A 27,816-nucleotide genomic window follows, 5' to 3' on the forward strand; every position below is an offset into this window, starting at 1 on the left:
GGCCGATAAAACCAAGGTAAAACCCTCTCCCGGGGCGAAGAATGCTGGTAAATCGAATGACGCACTGCCAACGCACGTTGCAAGCTCACCGGGGATGCTGACTCAGCGCTTGTGAAGATGTTAGTAGACTCTGACACAGTTACAGTGCCCAGTGGTTCTGAAGTTCAATCACCTCAAAATGTTTCCCAGGCTGTGTTTTCTAATTCTTGTGACAACGTTAGAAAATGAAAATCGATGAGTCAACCAGTCTTGTGCTACTTTTTTTTATTTATTTATTTATTTTTTTTAAAAAGCCTGTATTCAGCATTTGTTCATTAATTCAGACAAAAATGCAGTACCGAAGTGATGTGACTGCTCTTCCAGCGTGAACCTGGATCAGAACATCCAGCATTTCTTCACGTTCAAGAGAAGTAAAAGAGCAGAGAGCCAGGGTCAGCACGAAGAGCCGAGGCCTCCAGCTTCCTCCGTGCACACAGGTCAGAAAAATGCAGATAACTTCAGGAGTGGCTCCCATTAAGGCAAAGATGTGATATTTCTATGTTTTATACAAGGGAATTAATTCATAGAAATATGCAACAGGCAGTGTGAACATAATGTTTAGATTTATTCAAAAGGCTCATCATTTAAAGTGTGGTTTTCGGTGACATTGTGACATTTAAATAAGCTGGTGTGTGAGTCCAGAAAAGCACTTTTCACTATTTTTTTTTTTACTAGTCTTTCCAAAACAGTGAATATCTATCTATCTATCTATCTATCTATCTATCTATCTATCTATCTATCTGTCTACCTACATCCTTTTGTGTGTGATGTGCCGTTGATGCGTGCTATGTCTGTGCTGTGTGCACGTACTTCATGTATTCATACCTAAGGTGAGGCCTGGCCTACTACCAACATAACTGCATAATTCAGTGCAGCACTTGATTCGCTCGAGTGTGGACGCGCCACTGTTAAGAGCACAGGTGTCCACTCCCGTGCAGTGATGAGGAAGAGTGAAGATGATGTTGAGGGGAAATTGCCTCCACCAGTCTCGGCCTGCAGCCTCTCCTCTCCTCCCCTTCCAACAGTGGCTCTAGTGCCATCTTGTGAAGGAATGAAGCAGGTTTATTTCCGGAGCTCCCCTACAGCCGTCACAGTGAGCACGCCGTTCCACGCCAATGTGCGGAAATCTCTCAGCAGTCTCACTTTTTTTTTTTTTTTTTTTTTTTTTTTTTTTTTTCCGATCGGCCTTTGCCGGCTGCACAGCTGTGTGGCTGGAGAGAGAGAGAGAGAAAGAGAGAGAGAGAGAGGCAGGACAGCGAGAGTGTCACTGCTGTGAGGCGGCGAGGCAGACATGTGAGGCGGGGGTCGCTGCAGCGGCAGTAGGGGGCAGTAGCATCACACGGTGGGCTCAAAGGGTCTGGTGAGCAGCCTCTTCATGAGATCAGAGCAGCTTTTGAAGACGAATTACCAGCAGCCGCAGGCTCCAGCAGACAAAATAAAAATAAATAAAGGCACAAATAAATAGAGCAGGCATTTATCATTTGCCACATTCCTCTTCATATAATGTACCATATATTCATTTTTTTTTTTTTTTAAATAGATTACCTTCCATGCAGCTTGCCTTAACACAGAGTAGCACTGATGTTTGTTGCTTAGTGTAATAGTTCATCAGGAAAGACGGGATCCTCTCTGAAACTGCTGGCTCCCTGAAAAGGAATTCTGTCAGCCCTCTCCTTAAGTCACACTCGTAACAAGAAACGAGTCTACCTCCGACCAGGCAGCGAGGTGCTATAATTCTGCCACAGATTTAGAAAGTGCACTCTAATTGCATTTTTTTTTTCCTTTTTTGGCCCTCTTATCTCACAAATTGGATCCAGCAGCGGCGCTGCCAAGGAAATCCCCGTCTTCAGTCACGGGAAGGCGAAGGTTTTCGCACGGAAGCCGCGGATTTGCAGGGGCGTAGCAATGCGAAGAAGTTGAGGTTCTCCGAGGAGGAAGGCGGGATTTACAGCCAGCGAGGGGTTAAGGCAAGAGGAGGTCGGGGACAGAGGGAGGCAGGGTGGAGTTGGGGGGGTGGGGGTGGGGGGGGGCAGCGTGCATGACAGATGCTTGCCTGGCGCTGGCGTTGGAGTTAATGGTGTGGGCAGAATTTTTAAGGCGAGACTTGCTGCAGGGACCGAGGGGCCGACACTTGACATATGAGAGGTTATTAGAAACATTTACATGACCGCGAAGTTGAGCGCGGTCGAGCGGCGGCGGCACCGGGGTCAGCCGAATGTAATGTAATGCGGTGTCGCGTTGAAGCGCACGCCGTCCGACTTGCGCAGATCGTGACCGAATCAACCTGTTGTGCCTGCGCGCGTGCGTGCGTGCGTGCGTGTGCACCTGCACGCTTTAATGATCGTGCTGTAAATAACACAGCACAACAACTGCGGGGATGGCTGTCGCTTGTGCGCGCGCCATACAGCGCATTGCTCTCAGTGGCACGGAAACCTGTTTTGCTTCAGCACGCACCTTGTCGAAATAAAACATGAAGGTTGCACTGCACGCCGTTTTATTATTCTGCTCGTTTATTTCTTTCTTTTTTTTTTCACCTTTCGCAAGCGTTGCGCGACGTGCCGGATGTTTGCGCAGAGCCTTTGGTCTCGGCGTCCCGCGTGCTCCCCGCCAGCCCCGGTGACCAGATGGGTCAGTGGCTGCCTGGCTGCGGCTTCGCCGGGGCCCCTTCTGCTCCTCGTTGTGGGCCCACTCGTGGGATCAAGCCCCCAGACGCCGCCATTATAGAACGCGGATCACAAGGTAGACGGATCGCAAGCTGAGCTGAGGTGCGCAAACGCATAATAGCGGCGGGCCGCCTCTGCGTCGCCGCCGCGCATCCGAGCAGCCGAGGTGAACCCTGCGTCGGTCCCGGCGAGCGCAATGTCCTACAGATTAGCCGAGAAATTAACAAAAGGGAAAATGTGATTTTATTTAATAAGCCAGAGGCGGACGAGGCCCTTCATCATCCGAGACAAGCTGTTCAGGAGGGCTACATTACCGCGCTGAGATTTTTCTTGACGTGTCATGTGGAAATTTAGTCAAGTCATCTTCAACTGTTATTGCAGTCCATTAACTCCATTGTGAAGATACATAATTGATGCCGCCTTTGGGTAGAGTTTAATCAAATGGGAAGCGCTCGGCACTCCGCCCGCCGACTGAAAAATAAGGCGCGCAATCCCCGGCAATGTAGTTTGCGTGGTAAGACTATAATTCACACTTTGAATTGATTCATAATCGTTGGACTGCACACATCCTGCGAGGGGGCCCTCGGCGGAAGAACTCGCAGCTCTGAGAGGCGGATTCGCCTAAAGGATTAACGTGCCGCAACATCGTGCTGTTTTTAAGTGAGAAAGGGCGAAAATAAAAGCGCGGCGGCAGACGGCTGTTTTCCGCTGATCTTCGCTCTCGCCCGCAAACAAGGGTTGCGATTGCCTCTCGCGCTCTTCACCTTTTGGATTTCATCCGCGTTCAACTCGCTTCGACTTCGATTTCCGTCACTCTGCACCCAACCTGCGCATCACTGTCTTCCAACTTTTTTTTTGTTTTTTGTTTTTTGGGATTCTCTCTTTAGGCCTTTGCTGCTCTTTGAAGTAACAGTGATCTGCGTGGGATGCCGGACTGCATTGTTTATGCCGCGCTCCTTGAAATCAAGGGCTTAGCTCTCGAGCCGAGTTTCACCGAGAGCCGGTACTTATCTCTGTCAACTCCTGTTCAGGCCACGAGTGACATGCCTCGCCGTGATTGGCGTTGGCTCTCGCTCGCGCGCTGAACCTGAGGTGTGTGATTCAAGTAAGTTTTGCTCCCTCATGCGGCAAAAGCGGAACGAATGTGAGACGTTTTCGTCGGGTGTATGCAGAGGCCGGCCAGTGAGTTTGTTTTGTTTTTTACGACAAGGGAAACTGGGGGCAGAGCAGCAGATTAGTGCACCTACTCAGCCGATTACTCTGAGGAGCATTCGTCTCACTCGGCCGTCTTAATAGCGCGGCAGTCAATTAAATCTATGAACTCCGATATGTAATTTTTAAATAGTCGGGACTAGGCAGAGGAAGGGGGGAGATTAAAAAAAAAAACTGCAGAACTAGAGAAGGAGATAGCGGAGGAGTGGGAGAGGAGTGAGACAACGGCAGAGGCATGGCAGTCATTACAGAGGAGTCAACACACACTAAATCCCCCGGCTGAAGATAAGTGAAGATAAAGGAGGTGACTGAGCTAATTGTATACTGTCAGAATCCATATCTCTAACGACTGCCAAATGAGCAAATTTCAAATGTATCCTCTCCGCCCCCATTCAACACCCCCTCCCCCCGTGCACCCCCCCCATGAGCAGTGGCAGAGGAATGAACAAATACCAGGAGACGCTGATGTGATGAGAATGATGACGAGCCTCCTGTCCTGATTAAAAATGCAATAAGGTACACAAGCTACCGTGCACAGACCCCAGGCAAGATAAGTTGTGGAGCCGACAGGGGGCGGCACGGCACGAGCTATTGACACAGCGCGACGTTTTAGTTGCCTTGCTTATAATTGGGGCAGAACGTATAACGCGGCGCCGGCTACCTGTAGAGTTGAAACGAGTTACTACCATTACTGCCATTACTACCATAATGTCGTTTGTTCACCATTTTTACCTTCACCATTTATCGCCTTTGGCCTTTGGAACCAAATCACGAGGGTCAGGACCCGAGATTTCACCCCATACATTGGGACGCCCCTCCAACAACAGCTACATCATCAAAAGTCGGCAAAAGTTTCGACGTGGGCGCTGCGGCCCTCGCACTTCCCTGGACTGGGACGCTCTATAGCCCTTACAACAGGAACGCGCATACAGTGAAGTCGAGCTTAAGCCTGAATTCCCCGTCTCAAAGGCCCAGCATGTAAGATTTGGTCAGATTTAGTTTTTCTGACACCTCGCTGTTGCTCACATCTTCTCTAAGAGCTGTGAGGTGGTAAACTCGCAGATCCATGTTCTGACCGAGTGTGGAAAGCTGTTGGTGTTATACCCCGGTGCTTACAAGTAGATAGGCTAGTCCAGTATTTTTTTCTTCTACTATATACGGCACTAGTATTCCCCCTTTTCTGCCTTGACATTCCTTTTGATGGTGTTTTGATGGAAGGCATCTGTCAAAAACATCCTCAAAAGCATCCAGCGGACACTTCTGAGGAAGACGGAAGCTATCCGTCGAAACAAACAGCAAGTATGAAAGCGAAAATAGGCACTGGGCCTTTAAAGAGCTTCCATATCATGCACTTCCCGTTGAGTATTACTGGACCAGTCAGCATACTTTAAGGAAAAAGAGTTGCTACGGCCTAAGAGGCAGAAAGCAATTGTAAGGTTGAAAACAGTGGCGGCTAAAATGCGAATGGTGCTACAGCAGCAGTTTCGTCAGAACTGGACTTTCCTCATTAGAAAGAAGAGCAAAGATCAGCACTAAAGACTCTTTTTTTCACCTCCCGACGTGCTTTGGCAAGAGTTCAGTGAGGCCCTGCAGGGCATTGAGATTTACCACGGGGCGCCGATGTGCATCAGGTGTCGCCTCAAACTCCAGCAGGAATCCTCCTGCTGTTCCCAACTCACCCCAGCAGGCAGTGAAGAAATGTGATTCGGCTGCTTTGGCAGTTCCTTCCAACCACCTTTGTCTTTGTTTGGAAAGGGCCTCCGCCACCTCTCCAAGCCCGTCTTATACAAATCCCCTGACTTTGGGAAACATTCCACCTGGCATTGTCTGAGCGGTGTGGCTGCAGCCAGCTGTCAAAGATTGTTGACTTCTCTGCGCATGTGCCATTATAACAGTGGAGGGCTTTTATCAAAGACATTAACAGATCCACTGGTCCATAAATGGCACAGTTTGCCGCGTCCCGCCGCCTCGTACAACTAATGGCTCAGCAGCAGAGCCTGTGCATTAAACTTTGTTCTTGATTTTCCCTTAGAAGATAATTAGTGCCTATGAGGCGATGCAGATGTTATGATTCATGTCTAACCAATGGCTATCTTACTGTGCCACTAATTATAAAAACCCTTGTGTCACCATGTGTTAGTGTGCAAGCCCGAATTCTGTGGAGAGGGGTTTGCAGCGAAACAAAAGGAATTACAGGGGTTTTTGTTTTGTTTTGTTTTTTTTCTGTACGAGAGGCAGCGGAGAAAGAATAAGAACAGTGAACAGCGTCTTTATCCACCCCAATGTTATATCAGGCCTCAGTTGGTTACTGACGGGAAGCAGATAAGGTTTCACTCTGGCTGGAGTTGGATAATTGGACATTTATGGAGAGATAGGAGAGCCCAGGGCCCAGGAGCCATGAAACAGAGCTAATCTGGACTCAGCATCAGTAAATTGTCTGTGAAAGAGCGCATCAGGAGTTCTGACAAGATAAGGAAGGCTTTTCTTCAAAGGCAAGAGCCGGACTACAGTGACATGAAAACTCAAGAAGGAGGGCAGAGTTTTCGGGGACTCCTACATGACGCGTGATGATGTAAATTCCATCCAGCAGCCGTGTCACCTTGCGGCATCCCGCTGATTTGGGGACTTTTTTCCCTCGACTCTGTCGTCGGACGCCTCCGAAAAGACAAAAACCTCGGCGGCGGCGGTCCACCTTGGGCAGATGGGAGTGTGTTGTTCGACTTCAAACGCTCGACGCTTAAGAACTCGCAGCTGACGGTGGTGCGTGTTTGAAATATTTAAGTCCCCTTGGCGGAGTGCTGTCAGTCTTGCGCGTTTAGTTTCCTCACTTTGATGTTTCGTCTCACCTGGTTCTCCCAGGAAGTGCCGCCTATAGAACAGGTGCATACTGAGCAGGTGGGGCCCTCACTGGGGAGGCTGCACAGTTTGGTGCTCTAATCTCACGCTCAAGGTCCAATTTAATTAATTAAAAAAAAGGAAAAAAATAGAGTGCCTGCGTTTTGATTTTTTCACCTCTTCTGCATCTGCATCTGCATATGAAAGATCCAGCCTCTCCGAGTCAAGACCCCAACACGCAGTGAACTGTCTTGTTGTTTGTTTTCTTTTATATCCGGCGAGCTGCAAATCTAAACTCTGTTCAGCCCCCACTGATTACTTGTACGCAGACGCTGACACACGCAATTAATTTGCTGGGGGAGAGGCTAGCCTTAATTGGGCCTAAGTGGGATTTTTCTTGGCTGTGCGCAACAGAAAATGACAGACTGTGTGTACGAGAAGTAAAGACCATCTGGTCCCACAGGAGCCCTCAGAGATGCCAGACAAATAGAAAGAGAAACAACAGAAAACCTGTATGGGGAAGGACTTTTTTTTGTGCGTGCCTCTCTTCCCTCCCTTCCTCCCTCCCTCCCTCCCTCCCTCTCGCTTTCTTTCTTTGTCTCACACGCAGACAAAAAAAAAAAAAGGAAAGAAGAAGAATCGGCATCCCTTGGTCATTTATCATCCGCCCATGCTGCAGCCCTTGAGGTAGATTCTTACCACTTGAAGAAACACAAGTCCCTCACGCATGGCCTATTCATGTTTTTATGTAATAATCAATATTGAAAATAGAAGCATTATGCTCGGAGGCAGGCGCGGGAATAAAGGGCGGTTAGCTGGTAAGGGCCTGGTCATCACTGGGACAAATTGATCTGACATGTTATATTATTCATGCCGAGGATTTGGCAAGCGAGACTCGGTAGGGAAGGAGCAACAGTGAGAGGGAGAGTGAGACAAGGGGTGAGACAGACCAAAGTGCGAGGGCGATGATGAGGAGGAGGCAGAGGAAGAGGAGGAGGAGGAGGAGGAGGAGGAGGAGGAGGAGGGTGGTGGTGGTGGTGAGCGGTGGCAGGGGTGTCTCATCTCCTCGGCACGGCAGCCCCGCTCGGCTAATGTGGCCTGTCGTGGGCTGGAGAGCGTGAACGTGCACATGGCATCCCTGTCACTTTCACAGAAATCCATAAACAGAGCTGTGATTAATTGTACTTCCTCGTACATCAGCGCTGAGAGAGAGAGAGAGAGAAGAGAGAGAAGAGAGAGAGAGAGAGAGAGAGAGAGAGAGAGAGAGAGAGAGAGAGAGAGAGAGAGAGAGAGAGAGAGAGAGAGAGAGAAGAGAGAGAGAGAGAGAGAGAGAGAGAGAGAGAGAGAGAGAGAGAGCGCCTGCGCCCTCCCCCGCTGAGCACGTCACGCACGCGACACGCACACAAAATGACTGTGGATATGCTGTCGGGTTGACTTGTATAAAAGATAACAAAAGAAGAGGTTTTTATTTATCCGTGTTCATAGATTTTGACAGACATCACAACATACTTGCATGAAATGCGTCCCACACCATAATTAGGCATCATAGTAGCCGGTACGAAACTATATAAAACAAACATGCTTGCAGGGTACAACTGGGTGGGAGGGGGGGAGGGAGGGGAGGGCAGACAGGGGAGAGAGGGTGAGGAGGGTCAGTTCAACAATAGATTAAAGCCATATTCTGCCATTCAAGTTCAGTTCCTGCGAAAGAAAACAAACCGCAGAAGGATGCTGAAGCTCATCGTCATTTTCAGAATTTATTTCTGGTTTTGTTTTGTTTGTTTGTTTTTTTTCAGTGTTTTTTTTTTTTCTTCTTCTTTGTTTTACATCAAATAGAACAGACATACATTGGCACATGCAAAGTGAACACTTTGTGGTGCTTTTCAATACCATCCATATCCAATTGGACAAAGACTGGATATCTATTTTTGTACTCCAAACATGAAAATACTCTTAAATATTTACAAAAAAAATAGAGATACTTACAATGCCCATATCACTCTAACATAATGATCATCTCCGAGCGGTTTCGTGTCGGTCGAGCACAACGTAGCGCGTGTGGCAGAGCTCGCTGTTCAAGGTCATTAAATCAACTGCAAGAAATAGAGGCACGGATAGAAAATCACTTGGAAACAATACAAAACAGAAAATTGGATAATGGGAACCCCAAGAGAATATGGCTTTAATGACATTTCAAAAGAAAATATCTTGAAAGCAGATCCACTGTCCTTGTTTTTTTTTTCTCTTTTCTTTTCTCGCTCCTCCTCTTTTTTTTTCTTTTTCTTTTTTTTCTTTTTATATTTTCTCCGGTCGTCCTCGTTCGGAGTGACCCCGTTTAGCAGGCAAGTTGTTCTCGTGGGAGGGAGGAGGAAGAGGAGGAGGAGGAGGAGGAGGAAGGGGCGGGGCCACAACACAAGTTAAAACCTACAGTCGGGTTTGTGAGGCCCGAGCCAGCCACGCTTGGCCTACAGCTGTGCTAGTCTCTGACAGGAGCCATGAGTCACGTCTGGATGGAGGGCGGATGCTATCCACAGTCCTGGAGTGCATAGGTGCTGCAGGTGGTGCTGGGAACTGCTGGCACTCACCTGCTCCCTCGCAGCCTCCGGTCCTCGAGAAGGCGCCCTCTCTCTCCCCTCTTTCCGAAAAATCCCAGATGAAGGACAAACGCGATTTTTTTTTCCTCTTTATATATTTTTTTCTCCTTTTTTTTTTTCAAGCACGATTCAGATCCTGAGGTTGTTGTAACTCACGTACGTTTTCTTGGTTGCTTGACCTGGGAACAGAGCAAACGCGACAAAAGGGAAGATTAGGATTTGCTTTGTTGGCGCGGTAGGAGAGGGAGGCAAAAAAAGGAACACGGAGGAGGGAAAGCTGAGTCGCGCCTTGGCAAAAAAACAAAAAAAACAACAAAAACAACCGAACAACAGCTAGAAAGAACAAAAAAACGAAAAAAAAAAAAAAACCCCAAACAAACCTTGTCTGCTTTTGTGAACTCGTCGCACTGCGCCATGCATTTTTATCACCAGCTGTGTGCAATCAGTAGCAATAGTTTCTGGGCTAATGTATCATTTCGGCTCGGAATGTCCCTGTGGAAGGACTTGGTGCTATTTTCAGATGCTAACTAGCAGCACAAATATATATACACACACACACACACACACACACACACACACACACACACACACACACACACACACACACACACACATAAAAAAACAACACTTACAACTACACAGGCGAGTGCCGGACAAATGCTCAGGCATGCAATGTGATCCCAGCCTGGATTGCCATGGAAACATACCAGAATGTGGCTGAGTGCCTGGGTGTTGTGTGTATGTGTGTGTGTGTGTGTGTGTTTGTGTGTGTGTTTGTGTGTGTGAGAGAGAGAGAGAGGGACAGAGACGGAGAGAGTGTCTGCGTCTATGTCTGTGTCTGTGTCTGTGTGTATGTGTCCTGTAATACCTATCAGTAAAAGAAGTAATTTGAGTTGAACCGACTCGCAGAGGAAACGGGGCTCCTTGAAGCCGAGGTCATCCCGAGTTATCGCGATGGCGTGTTTAAAAAGCCGGAAATTATTCTTTTCAAGTTTACAGACCGGTTCAGGATGGGGAATTGTAAAAAAAAAAAAATCTTTTGTTATCTTGGATTTGCCTTTGCGTGAGCGCGCGCGAGTGTCAAGCGAACCGAATGGGCGAGCGCAGGTACGCCGGGCTTCTCTCGGCGCGCCGAAGAGAAGGTTGATTTTACATCTTCTTAGTGGCAGAAATGTTCTATATAAATTCTGGTGCTTTAAAACGTTGCCATGGCGACCAACTCCCATGGGCTACGCAATTAAAGTCGTGCCTCGTCTTTACAGCTGCATTTTGTAGTCTTGGACGGCGAGTGCGATGAATAAAACATTAGTAAATGTGCAACCCATTCATCCTGTAAAGCGCGAGAAGCCAGCAGGAAGCCGCTACCGTCGGAGCTGGGGGAGATCCACTTCGCTCTCGCCTTAATTTGCGGTATCAATATTCGATCAGACGTCCCATCATTGTCGTCACCGTCGCCATCATCATCGTCCTCGTCGACGCCTTTATTTTTTGCACGTTAGCTCTCGGAGCCGCCGCTAATCTCCTGGTTATTAATCTCCCGCTTATTATATTTCTGCTGCTTCTATCATTTGCTTTGCTTTGCAGCCACATTGTGTGCCTGCACGCCCCCCCCCCCAACCACCACCTCCCAACCCCCCCACTCCCACCTCACTCCAATCTTCCTCTTTGTGACACTTTCGTCCTCCCTCCCTCCCTCGCTCCCTCCCTCTCTCTCCCAGCCCAACCTATTAAGGCAGATGGTCGCCCACCCGGAGACGGGCTCTGCTCTGCGGCTTCCGCCCATTTGAAAGGCAGTTTCTCCGTCACCAATGAGGCCGAGCGCGTGCACACGGGAGTCTGTGCAAACTGTCAAAGGGCTAGTCCATCTGAACCCCCCCCCCCCCCCCCAAAAAAAAAAAACCAACAACGAAATTTTGCCCATTTCCCACCCGCCACTCTGTCGATTGAGGCTCCAGTGACATTTTCCAACCCACGTAGCCTTTCTAGAGTTTAATGGTTGGAAGAATTCCTCCCTATTCCGCCCAGCAGGCGCCTTGTGTGGAGCTCTGTACAGAAAGTGTCCGGAAAAGACGTGACTCAAGACGTGTTAACGCCGTGTTTTCCGACAAATTATCCGCTGGAGCCTCCTGGACCGGAAGCCGCATGTATGGAGAGCGAGAATGAAACGCAGTGAGCACTGACAACCACCGACACTGTTTTATTATTATTATTTTTTTTTACAGCGTTTCCCGTACACTTATTCATACTTTATAAACATAATTATGTGATCGCAATCGCACAGTTGGCAAGTACAACTGAATTAACGTACAACACAAAGCAGCCAGCAAAAAAAAAAAAACCTGGCGCTGCCTCTTTCAATCAAACCATTTCAGGCGGAAGCGTCACCTGCCCCGTAATGTTTCTCAAATGATGTAAAATCAGTTTAGAGGCCAGAATAGCTTCACTAACAATTTGTATTATAGAATATAACCGCTTCTTATTCATTCGGGAAGAAGTATTATTTTGTGATGCAGGCAGTCAGGAGAGCCTGTCGACACGTCCAGCAGGATTTGGGGAAACCGCGACTACTGACGCAGCTGTTTAAAGATGGAGCTTATATTGAATCATTTGTCCTGTTGAATTATGACTAAGACCCTGTCACAACGCGGCTTGGGTGATGTCATCCGGCAGTGCGCAGACATGTTTCTGTCCACTGGGTGGACTGCATCCACGAAACTCCAGGGGTTGGACTGGAAAATGCCACGGCAGCCTAAATAATCCAAGTGGTGAGGAGCAAATGTGTTTAAATCCCCAAATAGCTAATAAGATGACATGTTATGTTACTTTTGATAGCCCATAAATAATGACAGATAGATTAATATCTTCATCAATGTCCTCCCTATTAACTGGTAGGGGCATGGATTTTTTTTTTTTTTTTTCTTTCAATTTATGACATCTATGTTTGGAACAAGCAGAATATGAAAACGTTCTTCTCCGTTCTGCGGCTCGAGTTCACCCCGATCTGTCTCCGGCACCGGCGCGGCTGAACCGCCGTATCGATACCGATGCAGATGTGCAGAACGGCGGACCCTCCCCATCCTATAAATCACGGCGGGCCACCTCATACAGAGCTGATGGGCCCTGAAAGGGAAGTATTTGGCGCTCTGATGGTTACTGGAATTGATGGACAGTCTCCAGGGACGGTCGAGGCACAGTTCAGGTTTCGAGGCGGTCATGCACATAAATTCGCCATTAATAAATGTCACTTCTTCTCCCCCACCCCCGCCCCCGCCTAAAAAGAGCGGCGAGAAGGAGCAGGGAGCGGGAGTGTTGCGGGGGTGGAGAGGAGGAGGCGCGAAGACATTCGTGTAAGAGAGAGACAGAAGGTGAGAGACGAGCGCCGAGCAGATGACACGGTGCACTTTCGGGAGGGCCCGAGCCGAGCCCACGTGCCTTGCTCGGGGATTTTTCCGCCGCGCCGCCGTGACAGATGTTGAGGGTTTCACCCTCGGCGCCGGGGTATTTGCTCACCGAGCCACATGTGCGATCGGCGAAGATACGCCCGCCGCGTCTCCCGACGCAACTCGCATCAGCTCTCTGAACTCGGCGGCGCGGTCGCGCAAACAGATGTGCCGATCGGGAGGGGGGGGGGGGGGGGGGGGGAGAAGAGGAACAGTCGGGCGGATGTTGACGGATGATGGGCGCGGCGACAGCTCGGGAGAAACTCCCGTGGAAAGAAAAAACCTTGTCGGCTCGCAGACGTGATTCATAGAGGAACGGGAGGGGGAGGGGGGCACCTGTGGGCGCCCGCCATCGCTCAACGTGATTAGAGGAAGATCCCCTGAGCTTGTGATGGGGGAAGATTTGCATGAGCCGTCAGTCACGGGCGTCGCGGTCCTGAAACGGGAGCATCCGGCTTCCATGACAACAGCGGCTCCGAGACGCGTGAAAGCGTTTGGTTGATTCTCACCCGAAAAGCCGCGGCGCAACGTTTCCCTCTCGCTCCTTAATGCTCGACCTTATCTACGCTAACAGGATCAAGCCTACTATTTCAGACGTGGGGTTGCTGCTGTGAGTAACGCGCGGCTACTGAGGCCGATTATCTCCTCACGGCGACGTCCCTCCCCCTCCCCCACCCCCCCCACCACCACCCCAAATCTCTTCTCGGAGCGATCGCCGCATTTTTGCCTTTCCGAGCGGTGCACTCGGCAGAAGGCTGGAGCCATTTATCAGGAAGCAAGATAACTGCGGCCGTTCCGCGTATGACATTCCACCATGCCATGTAGCCGAGCAGTCACCTGCTTTAACTGCTGCTGGAATGAGACCTTTTCCCGACGCGGAGAGGAAACGTGAGGAAGACATGCGAGGGAGCAGAGAGAGAGGGAGAGGGCGAGGGCGAGGGCGAGAGAGAGAGACGGACGGAAAAAAAAAGGTTATTTTCTAATTGAAACATACTGAAAGCTCGGAGGCGCAGATGTCGCGTGTAAATATAGATCTCAACGCCAGCATCTGCTGCCCTCACCTCTCCGCAGGACCTTTAATAAAGGTGGGCTCCATCTGCGTCACATTCTGGGCTCTTTTTCTTTTTTTTTTTTTTTTTGAAAAAAGAAATTGTACCATCCTTCGTGAGACAGAAGCAGCAGGTTACCGCGCCGATGCCTTCCCGTCTCAGCCCACACGAACACAGGAGTTCGTGACAGCGTATAAACATCGGAAAGTGACTAAGAGTTCTTAGCTTGGAGCAGATCGGGAGCTGATGATTTTATGTCTGCGGAAACCTCTGTTAAGTCGTTTTGCTGTTTGTAAAAGGGAAAATGATTGAAAGTTGGGCTGTGGCTGCGACGAGGGCGACCGGCTGCGTCGTGCGTGCGCGTGAGCGTGGGCTGCGCTCTGTGATTGGGAGATAATTTCATTCCGTGACCGTGTCATGGTCGGGGATGCGCCAGTGCACAGGAAAACATGTCCTTGGGAAGACGCCAGCTCGCTGATTAGTTTTACACTTTTTTAAACACAGGAAAGGCACATTCAAAATAGGCGGAGGGATAAATGTGAACATCGTCGTCATCAAAGGTTAGCACTGTGATGCTAAAACGTCTGGCTCCCAAACTGGCGTGCTAGGATGGAAGGCGGGTGGGGGGTGAGGGGGGAAGAGAGAGAGAGAGAGGGAGAGAACCTTCCCCTGCCCCAAACCCTGCAAAATTAATAACGAATCAAGACTGTGATTAATTGCGGACAAAACGGACAGCAGCGCGGCCGACCGTAACCCATCAATCCTTGTCACTAATTTAAATGTGTTAGACCAGCGTTGACTGATTTTTATCACAGCAACTTTATCATACTGATACTGCACACTGACCAATCAATCAGTTTTAGCGCCGCGTGAGCGGCCGCAAACTATTCTGAACGTGTGTTACGCCTCCAAAAGCCAAGCTTTTGGGCAGCAGATAAAGTGTATGAGGATAGATGAGGGTTGAGCTAAAGGGACACTTTACCCCCAAATTTCCCGTCCAGCCCCTCACAATGATGACGGAGGTTCTGTCGGTATTTTCTGATCCGCTCAAACCAGGAAAGGAATTCCACACGTAGCCGAATAACGCTAAAGTCTGTTGTGGCTGAACTCTAGCCCAGGAGACAGCAGGACGCAAAAGATAAACGGCCATATGGCAAGTTTCATCCATAAAAACGGTCTTCAACAGGCTTATTGTTTTTTTCATATACTTTAATCTTTGTGGCACTTTGAAGTGCGGATCAAACTACGAGAGCGCTACGCACAAGATTTCTAACGTTGCGCGTGCGGTGTCTTATGGACACTTGCATGACAGCATATTATTTCACACTTGACAGGCCAGGGCTTTTGGGGGGGGTGGGGTATGGGGGGGGGTGGGTCCCCCGTGCTTCGCCATCGGGACCATTCAGAACGTGGATCAGAAAATGTGACCAAAGACTCCGTCGACATCGCGAGGTTGGACTGTCCCTTTAAAAGCACTCAGTTCAGGGTGCATGTGTTGCTGAGGGGCTGTGTGACTGTCCCACCGGGGTACTTACTCATGGGGTCAGCAGCAGGGTTCTCGCACAGCTCAGTCTTGGCCTCTCCGTTGGGCCGCTCGCTGGGCTTCTGGGACAGACGCGATGACATTGTGGCAGCTGTGACCACGGCCTTGAAGCTACGCTTCCTCTTCTGCACGTTGAGCTCGGGGTGGAAGATAATGATGTACACCTTGGGCATGTAGAGCATGCCCAGCGCTACGGAGGCACTGAGGTTCATGGAGATGGTCAGGGTGGTCGTCTGGATGTACAGCTGCAAAGACATGAAGAAGGGACTTTAATCGCGGGTCGATGGATTCCGCTTCCGGGCATAAGGCGCCGCTACTGTAAGCGAGGAGCGGCGCTTCAAAATTCTTATCGGAGGAAAAAAAAAAAAAAAACGAGAGGAGGACGACTAGATGGTTAAACATCTGCGGCCAATTACGGAGCAGTCACACGGTTGAGCAAAGCAACGAGCCATGCCCTAATAATAACCACGGCGGCCGATAACAAAACACAGGCTTCCAACAACAATGAGGAAAAAAAAAAAAGTTGATTGGTTTCTGTCCTTTAAATCCTGCAGCAGCGGGAGCAGCGGGAGCAGCAGGCGGTGTGTTTGCTCATGCACTCGTACAAAAGCCCCTGATCGGGGTTGATAAAAGTTAATAAAAAAACAACAACGACAAACAAACCTAATATTATATTAATATCGTTATCGGTGTACGCGGGAGACTCGTACACTTTCTAATGTGCAGCTGTGGGGGAAATGAGCGGCCATGCGCACGGCAGCAGCATTTATTAAAGCCTGACCCGCAGTCAGACTGCTCGCTCCAGTAAAGGACGGGCGGCCCGGCTCGTCCCGCTGTGGCCTCCGGAACTCCTGCCTCCGTCCAGCGGGGACCCTTGATGAGATTGATACGCCGACTCGGCGCAGTCGAGGATGCGTCCGTGACCGCCGCCACTGCTGCCTCCTCCTCCTTCTCCTCCACCTTCTCTCCCCTTCCCCGCCGCCGACGTTTTTTCAAGCATCCGTCAGACCGAGCCGACCGACCGCCGCTCCTTCCACCAACAAATTTTGTGGAGCTGTCGGCCTCATTTTAATGCAAATTTCCTTTTTGAGTAAAAGACTTCCTTCGTGCAGTGCGAGCGCGGCCGCAGCAGCCCTCCTACATTTGCTCCCGCAGCAGCGGCGGCGGCGGCGGCGGCAGCAGCTGAAAGGCTCTCTGGGCGCTGCGATCATTCACGAGATTGCGAGTCGTGCGCGGCGGCGCTCGCTTGAACGCTTCCTCCGCCACGCTCCTTTTCTTTTTTTTTTTCTTTCCTTTCCCTTCTCCTTCTCGCCGGCGCTTGCGTAATGCGCCGCATTATCGTAACGACGGGCTTACATAACCCGGCAATTTCAGGTTTGCGTGATTTGCAGACGCCGGCTTCATTAGTGGCGGAAGGAGATTTCACTTAAAGGTACAGAAGTCGGGCGTGCGTGGGGCCACTCGCTCTCGTTCGAGGGCCTCGGCGGGAGAGGAATCACTTTGAGAGGGGCTTTCAAGAGGCCGTGGCGAGCCTCCCCGCTAATCTGCGCCACTCTGAGACATCAGATGTCACTCATACCCTACTGTTAAGCCGACAGCGGGCGATGTAGATGGGTGAGAGGATACTCGCGAGGGCACACCGGCCAACTCGGGTCTATCTGGCAGGCAGATAAAAAGCTCAGGGACCCGGCGCGCGCGTGTGTGTAAATGTCACCAATTTGCATACTGTTTTTTTTCCCCCCTTTGTAAACAGCATGACTAATGCCAATATCTTGCATTTCGTGCTTTTTCTTTCCTTTTTTCCCCCCCTTTCCATTGACATGCTACTCGCGCGCCTTCGCCTTTTCCATCTCCGGCGGAAAAACAAAACGCGCGGCGCTGCTATCATCAACATGCCAATGGTCTCCCTTTCCTCCGCTACCCCCCTCGCCCCGCTTGCCACGCTGGAGCTGCATCAGAGGAAGTGATCTGGCTGGTGCGCCATGCATTAATAACTATGAATATCACAATGCTCTCTGTGCACTCTGTGTCATTCGAGGCGAGGCAGGCGGCAGAGAGTGATGCATTTCTCCGGTGCCTCGGCAGCGCGTTAGCACCGTCTAAGATTAGATGTTGGGGCGGCCGATCAAAGGTTTTTTTTTCTCTCTCTCTCGCTCTCTCTCTCTCTCTCTCTCTCTCTCTCTCTCTTCCGCGCCAAGTACACGCAGCGTTAAATAAAATCAGCGGGGGGGAATCTCAGCCCAGTGCTGCGCTTCCATGTTGTGGTGGTTGTTAACCTGTCTGGTATCCATGGCAACGCTAGAGAGTTTAGCGCGGGCGGCTAAAGATGGCTGGAGCGAGCCCCTAATGAGATTCTGATGCCGTGGATGCTTCTGCGCTGACCCTATTGCGGCTGATTTATTGGCCATGCTGGGGAGATGACTCAGGTACAGCAGCGCGATGAGACGCTTCCTCATAAGCGTCGGGCACAAACACGCAGGCACGCAAACACACACACACACACACACACACACACACACACACACACACACACACACACAGGTATGTTGGCCTCCAGCCAGACACATTCACATGCACGCAGAACCTCTAATCAGTGAGACATGTGTTTTTTTCCCCCCCCCGCTCATTGTGCTTCTTCCTTAGCTTGACCTAAATTCTCAGCCCCCTCTCACCAACCACTCACAATGTTTAGCTTGTCACAGAACATCCATAATTAATTCCTGTTGCCTTAACATAAATAAATACATGAAGTCGTTTTATTTTTTTGATTTTCTCCCGCCTCCCCTTCCCCGGCTGCGAGGCAACTCTCTATTTATAGCTACCGCAATGATTTATTAACCTCCTCATTAGGAATCAATGCCGGTGTTTGAGTTTCCCATCTCACCGACGCGGCTAACGCTAACTCTCCAGTCACAACAAACAACGTGTTCTCCCATTCAAGGCCTAAAGCTGCTTGCGGGTAACGCTAGTAATTATAGCCACTGCGGGGATAAAGTCGGCATTGAAGGCATCGCGGCCGCGGACTGTCCGCCACTGTAAATGCTCGCCGCCATAAGAACTTGATTCAGTAAGTGACAAGTGGGATGCTCTCTGCTCCGTTATACAATCCCTCCAATAATGGATCCAGGGGATTTGCAGTCTCCTCTCAACCACCTGGATGTCTCTTGTTGTTTTGGTTGGCCTAGTTTCGAGCCCCGGCTCATGTCATGAATAACTCTGTCTGGCTCTGTGCTGCAAAGCCCAATTCCGGATTGGAGGCAGTGCCGTGTTTGTGGTTGGTGGTCTCCTTCATTTTGAGTCTGAGCAAAAAGTCCACTTAAGCTTCAAAGGTGATAGCTAAAAGGGTTGCTCACCCCGAAAAAAAAACGACATTTCAGACTTTTGTTACTCTCCAGTGTTTCAGGAGATTTCAGAGAGGAGATTTCAGAGGCTTTGGACAGATTTTCTAATCCACAGAACCATTCTGGAGTTGCACAGAGGGGAAGACTTCTACCTACTGGCAGCCAACAGTGGTTTAAAGACAACAAAAGAAAAACATAAGAGGACTTGACACTGCTCGTGTGGTGTCTGGAAAACGCAACTGTGCAATTCCTCTCAAAACGGCAACCATCAACACAGTGATTTTAGACAAAATACCCACCGTTTCGCCTCCTGCCCAGGAGCTCTTGCATGTTCGGAATATTTGTTGTCTAAAACAACCAGGCGCCACATGCCTTTCAGACATGTGGATGAACAGCATGAGAACATTTATGTTTTTTTTTCTTGTCATTTTGTACATTTGTGCACATGGCTGCCATGAGCTGTCATTGTATCGACACACTTGGATGGAATTGTTTTCCTCTGAGAATCTCTGGAGAATAATGTAGATTGTAAAATGCTACTCGATCATCCAATGACATCATGGCAAGGAGAAAGTGAGTGAAATCTTAATTTTGTGTGATCCATCCCTTTGAAGACATGCGCAACCAGCTGTGCTGAAACATGTTTCTTTTCAAAAGGCAACGCTAGCTACGTTTCCATTGCAGTTTTTCGCAAAATAAAAGCGATATTTCTAAAATTTCAATGAAGTGCAATTGCGATTTGCGGGTGTTTGTATTGAATGGTGCAAAGCGCATAAGCCGTAATTCTCCTAAAATCTCGTCCTATGAGATTTACAAGAATTACGTGACCTTTTGTTTGTTTACGTTTGTTTGCTATCAAGAATGGTTGTTGTATTTTTCTTTTAATAATATTCCGTCTCCTTCTCTGTCCATATACATGACACGCCATTTTCACTTGAAATTAACTGGTCACGTGACCCCGTACGTCACGTCTGGTGACGTGTAAATGCGGAAAAAAGTGTTTCCATGACACTCTTGCAATATACCTCTATATCAGGGATGTCAAACATACGGCCCGCGGGCCGGATCAGGCCCACAAACTGTTTTTTTTCCGGCCCACAAGATGATTTTCCAAAATATAAAACTGCAATTTTTCAATGAAAGAAAGTGCCGTTCTAAATGTGTCCACTTGGTGTCGCAATATCGTTTCTGCTTCGCAAACAAACTCAATACTGGGGCTGAGCAAATCGGCCACTCACGTCTAAAATGTCTCTGTCGAAACAGACAAAGCTGATGCAGAGCAGTGTTGCCAACTTAGCGACTTTCTCCCCCCAAAAAGTCGCTATTCTCCCCATAGCGACTTTTTTTTTTGTTGTCAAAAGCGACTTGCGACAAATCTAACGACTTTTCCTGGTGTTCTTACGTTGCAATCAAGTGCAAATGGTCCATTATGCAAATTAGATGATGACGTCATTTGGCGACTTCCACCGACTTTCAGGACAGCCAATAGCATCTTTCATAACTGAGGAGTTGGCAGCACTGGTGCAGAGTGCAGAGCGCTCAAAGCACACGGACAAAGTAAAACAAAGAAAACAACTACAAGTTGTTGTAATTTTTACGTTATTATCACCATAGCATGATTTTACCGCTCCGGCCCGCTTGGGAATAGATTTTCCTCGATGTGGCCCGTGAACCAAAATGAGTTTGACACCCCTGCTCTATATCGATACATCTGAAAAACCACCTCATCAGAGCGTCAAAACCTTTTAGCGATATTTGAGAGGTTTTTTAAAGTTTAGGTGTTTCCATAACTGATTTTTTATTTTTTGCGCAATTCTAGGGAATGGGGTAATGGAAACGCAGCTACATATGTCTCTGTATATGGCAACCTTCTGTTCCTCGATGTCGATAGCGTTTGTGAAAACTGCAAACCACCATCACTTAAAAACTTTCTGAACGTCCTGCATTTAGTCCACATTTAGCCTCTCAGTTTAAAATTCATCTATCATATATCATTAATAAAAGATGAGTGATAAAAGTTACATAGTTGGCCAAACTTATATCGTTTAACTTTTCTAATTTAGACAGGGAATTCCTGTTTTGGAAAATGAATCGCTTGGGAGGTGTCCTTACCATATACTAAAGGACGCTCGGGAAGGAACAACAAACCCCTCGGGCTTTGTGCTGCAGCAGAAACCCATATTTTTCTTTTCTTTTTTTTTTTTTTATTGTTGTACAAAAACAAAACAAACAAAAATCACGTACACCTCATGTCATCCAGCATTATTTTTTTTGTTCCTGCAATGGGGAAAATGTATCCTTGCAACAGTCTCTGTCAAAAAACAATAATTTAGACAGGAAAAGGAGTCCTACAGCTCATAATATAAGGCAGACGATTAGGTTCCCTGTAAGAATGCAATAAACTCTGTGTTTGAACACAATTATGTCATCCCTCAAGTACTAAAGGATATCTCATCTTTATTACGGCGCATCTTGTTAGCTCAAACCATCGCAGGAGCAAATGTTCATATTGTAACAGCGCTATTGCGAGGACCGGCTGATGCGACAAAAATATATATGCCCCCCCCCACCTACGGGGGACGATCTCAATAAGATTTCATACTGTCCGCCGAGAGAGGTGCCACAGCGCACAGTTGATTTTTTTTTGCCCCCCCCCCCAACATCATTACTGCGCCAGCGACGCTGAGCCATACGAGCAGGATGTGGCATGTTATGTAAAGCGATGCGAGATGGGGCGGATATGATAATTTCACTCGGAAGATGAAAACAAGCGTTGCTGTTTTGCATCTTGTCTTGCGCTCCAAATTCCGACTGTCAGGGAAAGTACAACATGTCATCATAGCTTCTACTTTAAGACTGCGGGTGTCGTTGAACATCAAGGTGACAATCTGTGCTACACGGGACGCAAATATAGAACTCAGGGATGTCCTCTTTGTTAGGAGGGGTGTCGGGCATATATTTCCAAACCTAGAAGAACCTGCATCCTATGAATTTTCCTCTCCCCACTGCTCCACACCAATTTTTGGCTTTTTGCCGGCAGTGTGCCTTTGCTGCAAACTATTCACGGTTTTCCGGCATAATACCGGTGATAGGCGGTGAAATTTCTCATGCCGTTCCCCGAAGACTCCACACCTCAAAAGAAAAGTGCCAAGTCAAACTCCTGTCAAGTGAAGTCGTTTTGCAGAGAGGCGCGGAGGGATTAGAAGATGCAGTTTCCATTTTTTCCGATGAAAGCTGAAACGAGAGCGTGTGTGTTTTTTTTTATTTTGTCAAAAAGTAGTTAGTCAACGTTAATAACACTTGGCAGAGTCGTCTCTCCTCTGTTGGTACGGGGGACGACTTACAGGAACCTAAGTGGTTTCCAGACAAAGAACGAGAGCTACGCAAGTTCGCAGGACACGGGGTTCTTTCTCCTTGAAGCAACACAACCTCATTCCGGGTGTAGTTGTGTAGTCGCAATTGCACAAGAAGGTTTCTGTGCCTCAAGAAAAACGTTGCATTCCATCATCATCAAACCTTTTTTTTTTCTTTTTTTTTTTTTTTTTAAATTGTCACCCGGACCACTGGGTCGTATATGACCATTCAGTGTTCCTGTCTGCGAAATTTACTTTCAGCGGCCACTTTAGTAGGTACTAGGGCATTCCCGTCCACCCGCTGATCATAAGTCATTTCGAGCCGTCAACTTGAGGGGAGGGCTGCAGAATAAAGACCTCTTTAACCAGGGTCTTATCTCAAGCCACCATGTCTTGTTGAGAGTATTTCCATCCACCGCACCAAGTACTGCACCTTGTTAGGTACCCAAGTGATTGCTGGTTAAAGTGGAGGATTCAACTTTCAAGCTTACCAAAAAGCAACACTTCAATGTTTTGACGCCTTGGGTCAACTTTTAATTAGAGGCCTATTAGGTGCATCTTGTACCAGGTGCATAAGAAAGTGGCTGTTGAGTGAGTTTATTTCAATATTTTAAAAACTCACTGCTTCAAGGTTGGACATGTTGTACATTCAGAGACGGTATTCAGCTGGACGTGGTTGTAGCCGGTGGTTATTTGAGTTCCTGTGGCATTTCTTTAGTCTTGTGTCGTCACCTTCGTCCCGCTTCTACAAGTAGTCTTCACCACACCATGAGACTGTCTGAGTAGCCATTTGTATTAAAAAGCAATCCAACATTTTACCTAATAAAGTGGCTGAGTGTATTTCCGAAATGTTTTTTTTGTTTTTTTTTTTAAGTAAGGCATTTAAATGTCAAAAAACAAATTATGACTTCATAAAGGCCATTTCGAATGTTTCCTGATTGCTGTTTAAGTAGCAACCAGAGGCCCTGGAGTTTGTTTCAAAAGTCCATTGATCTCATGGCCTGATGACGGTTCCACTTGGATGCCGCTGACTCTCACAGTAATTACCTTGAGAGTTTTGAGTAGTTGACTGAGCGCATGCAGGTGCACGGGGAGGTGTGTATCCGTGTTGTGTGTCAGTGTGTTTGGGCAAGCTGTGAGGTTTTTTTTTTTTTTTTTTTTGTCCCTGTTGTCGCACAGCTTCTCTCAATATTTGTTTGAAAAAGAAAAAGGTCACAGGTGTGGAAACAGAAGGGGGCACATAAGTGCTTTGGAGTTTACAATAATTCCACTTCCTGTGGTCGTACTTCATGTGCATAAAAAAAAACTGCTAACTGGGTAATAGTGGATTACCGACATTATTGTGATCAATGTAAATGTCCCAGATGAACCTAAAATCAATTTATTGGTGCTTTCTTACAATAACAAATCTCTCTGGGGCACTGGTACTGATGCTAACGCTAACCCTGACGATTAAATCTATTAGGTCAGTGACTGAAACCCCGGCCAGGTGTTTGTTGTCCCTTTGACACCGACTGCATTTAATCCCCAGAAGTGAGAGAACTCCATCCTTTATTTCTTTTTGCCTGCCCTACTTTTCAGAAAGTGTGCCTTGCAGGTCTAGAAATAAGCCCCTTTGTGATGTCACAAAGTGCAGAGGCACAAAAATGGCTCCTCTCCCCGGTTTAGTGTCAACACACCCAGTCTGGTATTTACTATGATGCCACCTTAGTTTCAGCGTATGTTTTTTGTCTGTTTGTTTGCTTGTTTTTGCAGGAAGCTTTCAGCAGATGGCTAAATATGCTGTTTTCTGTGGACTTAGAAGCGTCGGGAGCTGTTTGGATAATTTATCACGCAGGTCTGGGGATCTGAAAATAGGTATAACATAGAGGCTTTACAAGGATGTTTTTGCTGTATGATGTATGAACGGACAACCAGGGGGCGAGAGGGAAACGAGGACAAGGTGATCACGAAGTGAGGAAACACAGCGTCAGCCTCCAACATGCAGATCCAGGAACTGTTATTTTTATTTTGACCTATCCTTCAGCCCAGCGGTCACGCTGGGAAACCAGGAAACGGCGCCGGCCAGAGTGGGACGCCCGGCGAGCACCTTTATCCCCCCCCCCAAAAAAAAACACGAGCGCGAGCAACCCGAAGCCGCGGCGTTGGCCTCACCTCCCTTTAACTACAGCGCCGAGAGCATGTCATCAGGACACGCAAAAGCACTTCTCATCAGGCGCGGCAGGGGAATAAGCACCCGCGCATCGACAGAGCGGCCATTACGGCAGGCTGCTGCGGCGCGAACCGGCGGCGAGCGCCGGGGCGGAGGGACGGGGGGGGGAGGGGTTGGTAGCCGGGGCGCCAAGAAGGAGTTAACCGCATAAAGGGGAAATATAAACACATTACCGCCTCGCCAGTCGCTGCGAGTGGCATAATGAACTCCCTAATCACTGCTGAGGGGTGTAATTCATCTATGAAATCAGCGGCAAATTGAGATGAGGAAAACCAGTTTCTGATCCATCTCGTGCCCGAGCGTGGCAGGAAAGTTATCGAGCGGCGCGCCTCTCAAAAGGTTAGGTGCAACACTTTCCTGTCGGCATCGATATTCTGTCAGTGGAAAACTCCCCCCCCGCCCCCCTTCGTCCCCCATCCCCGCCCCCCACCCCCTCGCGAGGCTCTCGAGTCCACCAGATGAGTGCATCAGTATTCCGCCCGGCGCCGGCCAGATAAGCAATGACTAGCGCATCAGGTCAAAATGTCAGATTCTCAATCAAGTCCGGCAGCGGCCGGTGTCAAACGCTTTTGTGGAGTGCCGCGTGGCCGTCCGCGGAAGGAATGTGTTGAATCGAACCTCCATTTGCGCCTGCGGCCCGCCGCCCCCACCCACCTCAGCCGTCCCTTCCGCCACCACTTAGAGAGCCTCACCCTCGTCTTCCTCCACCTCCTCCATCTTCCTCCTCTCACAGCCACCCGTTCCCCTCTCCAGAGCGGTGGGTTACAGCAGGGCTTCCCAAACTTTTCCATGCCACATCACTCCAAACAGCATGAGCCCCTGGACTGGAACCCCCTTCTGACAATGCTACAATGCTACAAAATATGTAAAGAAAAGTCAACTTTTTCAAATATTTTTTCTACACTTTTGTTGACCTCCAAATGAATCGATTATTGATTAAGAATTGAATTGGTTAAATTAGATTAAATTAAATTAAATTGAATTAAATTAGTCACAATTAATTGAACAATTTTTACACGGGTAGTTAATATGATGATGGTCATAATATACCTACAACAACTTACTTTTAATCAACTTTTTTAAAAGAAAGTTGAAATGTGACCCATTAGAAGTCAAAGTTAAAGTCAGAGGATAAACGTGCAGGGTGTTTTTACTGTTCTCCAATGTAAAAAGGGGACGCAAGGGGACCCTCATCATTATTTAAGGGTTACATAAAGTGTTCTTTACACATTCTTCATTGTGAAATTTAGGCTGTCAGGAAAAATCAGTCAATCAATCATTAAGCGATCAATGAGTTCAATCAACTAACGATTAATGAATGAATCGATGATTTGCATCCCTCGTTTAGAATAAGAGTACGATCAACTGACCTGAGAATCATGGCTATTTTTCTGTATAGGTGTAAAGCCATACTTAAGGTATGCTGCCTCATATTTTCTCACTTTAGTTTGCCAATTCTTAGTTTTTTGCTGCAGCTGTGTCCTACACAGCCGAGCTGTTTGTCTGTTCCTTCAGTCTTTTTCAAACCCGTCCATTTTGCTCTACCTGGGCCAGCTTGTGGAGCAAGTCACCTTGATGAATGCCGCAACTGGCAGGCAATCATGTGACATCTTATTATAGAATATATTCAATAGTAATGATTAGACAATAATTAGATTATATTTGATAATAATATAATTTGATATAACCAATTTTCTGCGCCCCCCTCAGCACCCCCTGGTGGCTCCCCAGCGGGCCACATGCCCCACTTTGAAAGCCACTACACTACAGTAAGTTAGTAGTCAGTTCTGGGAATGGTGACATCTGCTGATGCCGGCCCCCACCATCCATATCACTCCTGGAGCGCTGCGGGCACTCTGCTGCGCCCGCATCAACGCCTTCCGCTCTCTTCATAAGCCAGTTCCAGACCGCGGTGGACCTGGTGTGGCATTAATGCGTATGTGAATTTTAAATCAAAAGAAAGAAAAAAAAAAAAAAAGAACCTGCAACTTGTGCAAAGCCCAAAAATAAAAAGATAAATAAAAACGCGATTGTGTGAGCGCATGCCTGAGAGAGAGAGAGAGAGAGAGAGAGGGAGAGAGAGTTGGTCCTCCCTCTGCGTGCCATTTTGCGTTTGTACAAATATGCATGTGCCGCATGTGTTTGGACAAGATAAAAAGGGGGCAGGAGGAATGAAAGGGAAATTTGTGACAGGAGGGCGGGAGGAGCACAAAGACGAGGGGGGCGGTGACACAGAGAGGTACGGAGCCTGGCGCATGGAAATGACTCACCTTCTCCGCCGACTGGGCCGTGCCAAAGAAAATGGGGATGAAGGCCAGCCAGACGATGCAGGTGGTGTACATGGTGAAGCCGATGGGCTTGGCCTCGTTGAAGTCCTCCGGCACGTCCCGGGTCTTGATGGCGTAGATGGTGCACGTCACCATGAGCAGGATGCTGTAGCCCAGCGAGCAGATGATCTGCAGGTCCGTGATGTCGCACTTGAGCACGCCGCGCGCCAGCATGGGGTTGATGGTCTTCTGCTCGTCGTAGTCGACGATGGTGTTGGGCGGGTCCACGGCGAACCACACCAGCACGCCCAGCAGCTGCACGCAGATCAGGCTGGACGTGATGGCGATCTGCGAGGTGGGGCTGATGAAGCGCGGCGCCGTCACCGTCTGCTTGCCCTGCTCGAATATTCGGTAGATGCGGTTGGTCTTGGTGAGCAGCGCCGCGTAGCTGATGCACATGCCCAGGCCCAGGAAGATGCGGCGGAAGGCGCACACGGCCACGTCGGGCTTGGCGATCATCAGGAAGGTGATGATGTAGCACAGGAAGATGCCCGTCAGCAGCACGTAGCTGAGCTCGCGGCCCGACGCCCGCACGATGGGCGTGTCGTTGTAGCGCACGAACGTGGCCATGACGAAGATGGTGGCGATGATGCCCAGCATGGCCAGGAAGACGGGGATGATGGCCCAGGGCGAGTGCCACTCCAGCTTGACGATGGGGATGGGCTGGCAGGCCGTCCTGTTGGGGTTGGGCCGCATGTTGTAGGCGCACAGTCGGCACGAGGTCTCGTCGTACTGGTACTGGTAGCCGTCGCACAGCTCGCAGTGCCAGCAGCAGGGCATGCCCTTAACCCGCTTCTTCCTCTCTCCCGTCCTGCAGGGCAGGCTGCACACGGAGATGGGCACCTCCTGCTCCCCATCTGGCCACTGGAGCTCCTCCAGCTGGAGGGGAGAGAGAGACGACACAGCGGCACAGAGGGTAGAGAAGGTAAGAAGGAGGCGGGGAGGTCTTAAAAATAAATCCCCGCTGACACAACAAGAACAATGAGGTTGCAATAATTGCTACAACCCCGCTTGTCACGGAGGTGCGTTCTTCCTTCGCGGAGACGGAGCGCGGTGCCGTCGCCGCGAAACAGCTGGACGTGTTTTAACACCGTCGGTGGGGGGGGGGGGGGGGCGAGAAAAGACCGCCAAACGATTTAGCTAATGCACGACAACATCTTTCTCGCCAATTTCTTTTGTAGGATTGCCTCGCTCTAATACTCGAAAGT

The 27,816-nt window shown here is 48.8% G+C and overlaps 1 protein-coding gene and 1 long non-coding RNA gene across 2 annotated transcripts in view; one reads left to right on the forward strand and one right to left on the reverse strand.

Annotated features, from left to right (window-relative positions):
• LOC142888630 (uncharacterized) lies at positions 1-27,544 on the forward strand. Its single transcript, XR_012926717.1, has 3 exons — positions 1-119; positions 364-476; positions 27,426-27,544. It is a non-coding gene; the product is annotated as an uncharacterized LOC142888630 (long non-coding RNA).
• Positions 8,493-27,816, reverse strand: part of LOC142888629 (metabotropic glutamate receptor 7-like) — a 77,901-nt gene continuing 58,577 nt past the window's right edge. The window contains exons 8-10 of the mRNA XM_076027116.1: positions 26,552-27,487; positions 15,368-15,620; positions 8,493-9,522 (exon numbers count right to left, since the gene is read on the reverse strand). Coding sequence (XP_075883231.1) covers positions 9,473-9,522; positions 15,368-15,620; positions 26,552-27,487 — 1,239 coding nt within the window. The 3' untranslated portion in view covers positions 8,493-9,472. The remainder of the gene's footprint in view (positions 9,523-15,367; positions 15,621-26,551; positions 27,488-27,816) is intronic.

The sequence above is a fragment of the Nelusetta ayraudi genome, unplaced genomic scaffold (genome assembly GCF_046127955.1).
Source record: "Nelusetta ayraudi isolate G7.1 ecotype Tasmania unplaced genomic scaffold, CSIRO-AGI_Nayr_v1 ptg000019l, whole genome shotgun sequence".
NCBI classification, from domain to species: domain Eukaryota; kingdom Metazoa; phylum Chordata; class Actinopteri; order Tetraodontiformes; family Monacanthidae; genus Nelusetta; species Nelusetta ayraudi.